The following is a 7926-nucleotide window of genomic DNA, read 5'->3' on the forward strand; positions in this document are numbered from 1 at the left end:
AGTGGGTGATCGGTTAACGAACATAATCCGTTCCAAGACTTTGTTCGTTATCCGAATTGTTCGTTAACCGATTATCGATTTACCATAGGTTTTTATGAGAATTTGATTAATTCGTTCTGGAGACGCCAAAAAATAAAAAATTATATATTTTCTTACTACGTTTATTTATATGTAATAATAAAAACACATATATACACATTCTTACATTTTTATTAGTCATGTTTTTTTCCATTTGTAGGGGTTAAAGAATCTGTCCAATGTCGATTGCTTTTCTCTCTTCTTCAAGATTTTTCGGAAGTAATTAATAGAATTGTCTTTTAGAGATCCCCATGCTTATTATTCTGAACCTGGTTTGGATGCCATTTTAAGATAGTTATTCTGACATCCTCCTCCTACTACAAAAGATCTTTAATAGCAGATATAGGCATTAATCCTCTTTTTCAGAAGAAAACGTATTTTGCCGAGTTTCTTGGTGTTATTCATTCAAGAGTTTTTGGCGTTCTTCTGTCGTCAGATCCGTTTCAGGTTTCATTGTGAGCTTTTCAATGTTCTTTATTTCTCAGATGTGATTTTTGTTACTCCTTTAGCTGCTTTAGTCTTCTTGATTATACTGTATCTTTTTTAGATAAGATTGAACTGCTGCCTACTGTAGACCTGTTCAAGCCATACTCCAAGCAACATCAGACATCTTCTGTCCACTCTCTATCTTTGCTATTATACTCTCACCTTTTGAGAATAAAAACTGATGCAAAACTTAATGAGTACCCGCCCGACAGTCTCACAAATACTATAAAAAAATTTTTCTGTCAGAAAAATAAAAGGCCGGAATTTCACAGGAGAGTTTCAAAGTTTGGAAGAATACTATCCGATCAGTATATACCTGGTTGAATGTTGATACCAACGTCTCCCGTGCTCTGAAAGGTTTTGAATTGTTACCTGAAGACAAGGGAAAATCAATCGGTATTCGTTATTTTCCATCGCTTCTTTTTATGTTTGTTCAGTGAAGTGTTCATTGTCCGATCATAAAAATCCTTCGCAAAAGTGTTTGTTATCTGATTTGTCCGTTAACCGATCACCCACTGTACTGTAAATCGCTTAAATCAGTCAGCACACAGGTGAGGAACTAGGTCAACTGGACCAGCAAGGTATTAATGTTTACAAGAAAGTATCTATGCAAAAAATGGAAATATATCCTTATAAAAAATTTTTCAACCACGTACCTATTGAATGGAACTTTTCATAGTTATGTCTCAGGATCAATAATCTGTAGATAGTTTTACAATCTTTTCTTTGATTTATTTATAGTATTTATAATATATAGTAATGTCTTTGTTAAGCTGAAGTTAAGGGGTGTTAAAAAAATCCCAACTATGAGTTAATTAAAAGAGTTTTGAGTTAATGTGTTTACTACAAATTTTCTATGGCCATAAATTTCTCATTATCAGGCAGTTTCTCAAGGATCTGGTTGCAGAATGATTATAAAATTCTATACAGTTTATTATGCTTTGAATTTAGTATCAAGGCTCCTCTTATGTCCAAAATAAAATGCAGTCACATACTGTATCAGTAAAAGGATGTGAACATGAGGTTGTAATGGAATGTTTTTGTGTTTATCTTAATCACCTGTATTCATGTGGAATATAAGAGAAAATTAAGAACTTTGACATATCAAAGGGTGGAGAGTACACAAGAAAATAAGTTTTAGTTATAAGTACAGTGAATCTCACAGTGCAGGAAATAGGTTCTATGTTATAGGAAACTGCATTATACAAACCACATTTTATATGTATGAACTAGGGTTTCTCAAAAGGGATCCCAGTTGTTTTTTTAATCCGGGAAATTCTCATCCCAGGAAATCCCGCAAATTTCTTAAAAGTTCACTTTTTTTCTTATTTTGTATTAAGGTTAAGGAAATTTTGCAAATAGAAAGTATAATTAACTCATAAACTGTCAGAATACATTTGTATTTATTAATTTTAAACCTACTTATTAGTTTTTTTTAATTTTTTCTTGTTATGGCATGTCACAGATTTTCAATAATCAATATGTAGCCTATTTGTAACAGGACTCTGAAAATTCTTTATTTGTCAGAACCTGTATACAGGGTGTATCAGAATGATGTTTTAAAAATTTGGGGGGATTGTAGAGGATGAAATTTTGAACATTTTGATATAAGGAACCCATAGCCGGAAATGTGATATAAAGTTTCTACAACACTTTGCACTTGGTATGCTGAATGAAACAGCAGAATACAGCATTTATGACAAGTTTTATTGACAAAACAGTAGATTACAATCAAACTGTACATCGAATCAGTGGCTGCACTACTTTAGAGTAAATGCTCAATGTGACGACCACCAACTTCGTTACATAATGTGCAACGACAAACCATGTTTTGTCCGACTCTCTGTAAGATGCCACGCTCCCCTCTGATGGTACTAAATGCTGTAAAGATGCACTCTGTAAGCTCATGAACTGTTCCTACAGGTGTTGTACACACAAGGGACTTTACATAACCTCAGAGGAAGAAGTCAAGAACAATAACATGACGTCAATGGACGGAAGGGTAGCTACCTACTTCTGTAGAAACTTTATATCACATTTCTGACTATGGGTTCCTTATATCAAAACCTTCAAAATTTCATCCTCTACAATCCCCAAATTTTTAAAGTGTCATTCTGATACACCCTGTATATGGAATAATTGTGTTTATGCTGTCTTAATTTTTAACCATGCACACACTCAATAACCAATATAAGTATTTCTAAATATGTATTTGCTATTTAATTTTTATATTGATAACATAAATTACCTATGGTTTGTTAATTAATTATTCAGCTATCTAATAATTTTGGATTTTAAAAAAATATTCTGAAAACAAAATGTTCATTAGTTTAAAATAATAAAATGTATTTCAAAGAAATATTTGACTTAATACATTACCATATTTATGTATACTATATATCAATGTAGAAACTTAAATAATAAAAATACTCAAGTTTTAATATTAAAATTATAAATTTGCTAACTTAAAATAGCTATCATCTTATAGTAATTAGAAGAGAGGGAAAAAAATCAACACACAAAAACTGCATTAAATGAAAGCAAATTTCAAAAGAAACAAGTTCATTATAGCAGTAAAAATATAACATTAATTAATAAAATACAGTTACTAGTTTTCTTTGGTATCTCTCTAACAACACACATCATATTCCAACAGTAAAAACACATACAGATTAATGCAATGCTATTAAGAATCAATAGCACAGAGAAAAGATGACTGCAGTATAAATACTTCTCAATTGTAAATATACTACTGTGATCAAAAATTATTGGAAATGGTTCATTTAAACTGCATGTTTGGAAGAGGGCACTATTACTGTTTTTTTCGTCATTTGGTACAACTTTCATTTACATCTAGCAGCAATCCATATGCCATCATCTATTTTTGATTGTAAATAAATTATTGTTTTGCATGTAAAGAATTTTTGTGCTGGACAGTGTAACTGAGAAAAAAACGTGCATTACAGTTTGTTTTCACAATGGAATAACTGCTACAAAAACATTGAAAAGGGTGCAGAAAATCTTTAGTGACGTTAGTTTATCAAAAACAAGAGTTTTTGAGTAGCACAAGATGTTCAAGGAAAGCAGAGACTGTGTCAAAGATGAACCATGCTATAGAAGACCATCCATTTCAACTGATGAACAGCATGTTTGAGATTTGATGCTTAATTATTGTTGTTTAACAATTAGGGGCATTATTGAATATGTTCCTGTATCATTTGGATCTTGTCAAGCAATTTTAAAAATCATTTGGGTTTGTGGTGCATCATTTCTAAAGTTGTTCCAAAAATGTTGAATTTTTTCCAAAAAAAAAACATGTTTAAGTGGCCAAAAAAATGTTTTCTCAAGGCAAATCATTCTTAATTAAAACACATTACGGATAATGAAGCATGGATCTATGCTTTTGACACTGAAACAGCTCAACAATCAAGTGAATGGCACTCAAAAGGTTAAACAAGACCGAAAAGAACACATTAAAGTCAGTCAAAAATCAAGATCACGTTGATTGTTTTCTTTGATTGTCATAGTATTGTGTATCATGAATTCCTTCCATCTAACCAAACTACCAACAAAAATTATTATTTGAGCATTTTGTGTCATTTGTATGAAGCAATTCATAAAACATGACCTGATTTATAGCAGAAAATTCATGGATTTTGCACCAGAATAATGCACCAGTTCAAACAATGCTCTTGTTGTTCGTAAATAAATTTTCCAAAAACTCAACAAATTCCACAAGCTCAACAAGCTCAAAAGCTTGTTGAGCTTGTGGAATTTGTATTCACCTGACATGGCACCATGTGGCTTTCCTGTTTCCTCAACTAAAATTTCTACTTCATGGTCACTGTTTTGAGTCAATTGATAGCATAAAACAAAATTCACTGAGAGTCCTGAAGGGATTCACAAAAATGGCTTTAAAGCATGTTTCAAGGATTGGAAAAAACATTGGCATAAGTGAAATGCAGGAGGGGATTATTTTAAAAAAATTAAATAAATTTTGATGAATAAATTCAAATCTTGCATTTTATTGAACCATCCTTGATATTTTTTAATCAATCATAGAAGTGTGAGCATTTTCCATAATTCTTATAGCTGTTGGCTGTAAGATCATATGCAATTCCAAGTTCATGTACCAGTCACAACTAATTTTCATCTTAACATATAAGAAATAAGAATCCTGCATAATTAGTCCAAAAAAATTAACGTTTACAATTATATACAGAAAAAGAATTTACAGAAGTAAAAAAGTATATTAAAATATATCATTTAAAAGTATTTCCAGTTAATGTGCAATTACTGCAATTGAAATATACTTAGGATTAACATAGATCTTCATTTTGGGGATAAAAATTACTAATTAAACTAAATACACTTCTAGCCTCAAAGTTACACATTAAAAAGGAAACATCAAGAGCATATAGAAATTATAAAAGTACCAAAAAAGAGAGAATTAATAACAGTGTGGGTTTTAGATTACATGAAAGTTGGAATAAAATTATATCAAAATTCTTAAGATTAAGATTAACATTTGTACCAGTATCAAGGCTGTAGTAAGGTTTAAAGTTGTATACAGTTGTAACATCTAAAATTGTATTAATGTAAAATTGTAATGTTGTTTAAACATAATGTAGATAAGTAAATGAACATGTATTTTATAATTTAATGAATCATAATTCATTTTGGCATGTTTGTATTAATGATGATAATATAATACGTCAACATGAATTGAAGTTTATCTAATCCAACATAAAATTAGTTAAAAAGAAAAATTAATTTGAGAAAAGTAATTCACAAAAATTTTAATTTATTATAATTGAGTGTAAATATAACAAATAATAATTTATTGTGATAATCCGAATTTTAACAAAAATCAATCGTCAATGCCATCATACTTGCTCAATAATTGTTGTCATCTACTACCTGAGAGAATCTCCTCTTACACTTTCTCAAAGGCAAAAGCGATGCATTCCCGTGATCTGCTGACCTCTTAGCTGGGCGATATCGTACTGATATCAAATTTGATGGCCAATGAGTCAGTTATAGCCTGTTCCTCTTAGATTAAAGTCTCCAACAAATTCTCCTTGATCTGATTTCACCCTTGACCAACAACCCTTGAACCTTTCCCAACTATCTTGACCCAGACTTTCCCAATCTGGAACTTTCCACAACCCTTCTAGAATATAACAGACTGCTAGTCTCAACGAAAATCAAACAAAATCTATCATCACCTCATGGACATCCTCTACTTCAGGTATTTATCAACTCGCGGACCATTGTAACTCTCTCTCTTGAGAATCATAGAAATATATAAACCTATTTTATCAATTTATTGTAAGTTGTTACTAATTGTATACTATGTATTTTCCTTTACAAACAAACGGTTGTTTAGTTAATCTGGCATCTGAGTGATTCACTTCCAGTATGCTTTCTCTTAATTCTCCTCCATCCTGAACCTCGTCACCTGTGCACGCAGCTGCTCACATGACAGAATCCAACTGCCGTCATGGCTTCTGTGTCAATCGGGACACGGTGGTGTCAGTCCTGACGAAGAACTAAAGAGGTGTCAACCCTCCAGTCACATTATTATTGATTTTTCAGAACTTCATGCTGTGTAACAAATTGGAGTAGGTTGAGGATGTCCTCATTTTTGACTTTCAGAATGTGGTAATCACACATATAATTGATAAAAAAACTGATGTCCTACATTTATATATATTTTGATTAAATATTTGCATTTTATCATAACTTAGCATACAATTGTATGGACAATGCATGAAAATATTCATACAATACAATCATCATACAAATTAGTTCATTTATATATTTTATCATTATCTTCACACATAATCTGAAATATAATTCTAATTTGATTTAAAATTATTTATTTTCAAATCAAACTTTATTNCTGAAGTATAATTTTTTTATTGTTTTTATATTTTTCAATATATTTATTTTGTTCGTACAAAATAAAAAAATAATTTTTAACGCTACAATAGTCTTCGTTAGGCTTAACATCGATGAAAATTCAATGCGAAGCGACATGCAACGGAGAAAAATGTCAAGATGAAATAAATTAATATATTTTTTCGTACATAATCGGTTATCCGAAACATCAATCTTCTGAACAACCCCAGTCCCCAATTGATTCGGATAATTGATGCTCTACTGTATTCAACTTTTATAATTTAAAGTTAACAGTATACACGTGTAATTTATGATGATTTTACATTGTCATAAATAAAAATTTCTCCCAAGTTATAGAAATCATACTCTAGTTATTTTGTAATTCTAACAATTTTTGTAGGGATATGTAATGCTATTAAACTAGAATTGTTATTAAGACAAAAATTATTCTAAGCTATTTTCTTTTGGTATACCGAAGGCATAATTCTTTTGAAAAGAAATAGTTATTAGTCCAGAATATCAAGTTTAATTAGTTTTATTTATCAAGGCAAATTTAAATTATTAGTAGACATCTTAATTTCATGCAAAATTTCAGATTTATAAAAAACTGTTTGCATTTATCAATGTTATAAAATTTCAGAAATTAATATATTTTTAAATACTTCTTATTAAAAATATATATAATCCTATAAATAACAAAATTTAATCTATGTTTCAATATTTTAAAAATAATAGAGTATGCAGTGTTTTAATATTTAAAATTATACAATTTATATACAGGCCAATCAAATTTTATTAAAATAATTTTAAGTTATTTAATAAATAAAATACGGTAACTTACAGTTTTAACTTTCCCGTTAAAGAAATGTAAGTTACATAATAAGGCTTAATCTACAAAGTTTCAAAATAAAAGTAACAATACTCAGTGATACTGTTAATATTAAGGTGGTGGCTCCTATGATGATCTCGGAAGATTCCTTGTCACTCCCCTTCATATATTTACCCTTCCCTAAAAACCCTTTACCAATATCCCCTGTTAACACAGAAGAATCAGATGTATGAGGGGTAGTGTAATGGGCGATAACAACACCTGTGTAAGTTCCTTCCAGCGCACGGCTTCGGAGAGTAACTGAAACTCCACAAAAGCAAAGCCGCGGGATGCACCTACACGGGCATGTACAAAGTGGTATAAAGTGTTAGTTTCTTACATTCATAAAATCAAAAGAACTTTCAAACAAATATTTCTGCCATGGCTAATTATATTTTAGATAAAAATTTTAAATTTTTAATTGATATAAATCTACATTTATAACAAAATCTATGGTTCAGAGAGACCAACAAAGATAAATTTGAATATATTTATATATAAAAATATTTGTATATTGATATTTGTAAATAATGAATACATCAGTGGTGTGCCGTGACATTTGATGATAGGAAAGCTGTGTTTCTATAAGA

The 7926-nt window shown here is 30.2% G+C and overlaps 1 protein-coding gene across 1 annotated transcript in view; it reads right to left on the minus strand.

The window, feature by feature from the left end:
* Positions 1-7926, minus strand: part of LOC111639342 (RNA-binding protein 5-like) — a 93350-nt gene that overhangs the window by 58243 nt on the left and 27181 nt on the right. The window contains 1 exon segment of the mRNA XM_023385207.1: positions 7559-7671. Within this exon segment, the coding sequence (XP_023240975.1) occupies positions 7559-7671 (113 nt within the window).

The sequence above is a fragment of the Centruroides sculpturatus genome, unplaced genomic scaffold (genome assembly GCF_000671375.1).
Source record: "Centruroides sculpturatus isolate CEXI.00-Female unplaced genomic scaffold, Cexi_2.0 scaffold1266, whole genome shotgun sequence".
Taxonomy (NCBI): Eukaryota; Metazoa; Arthropoda; class Arachnida; order Scorpiones; family Buthidae; genus Centruroides; species Centruroides sculpturatus.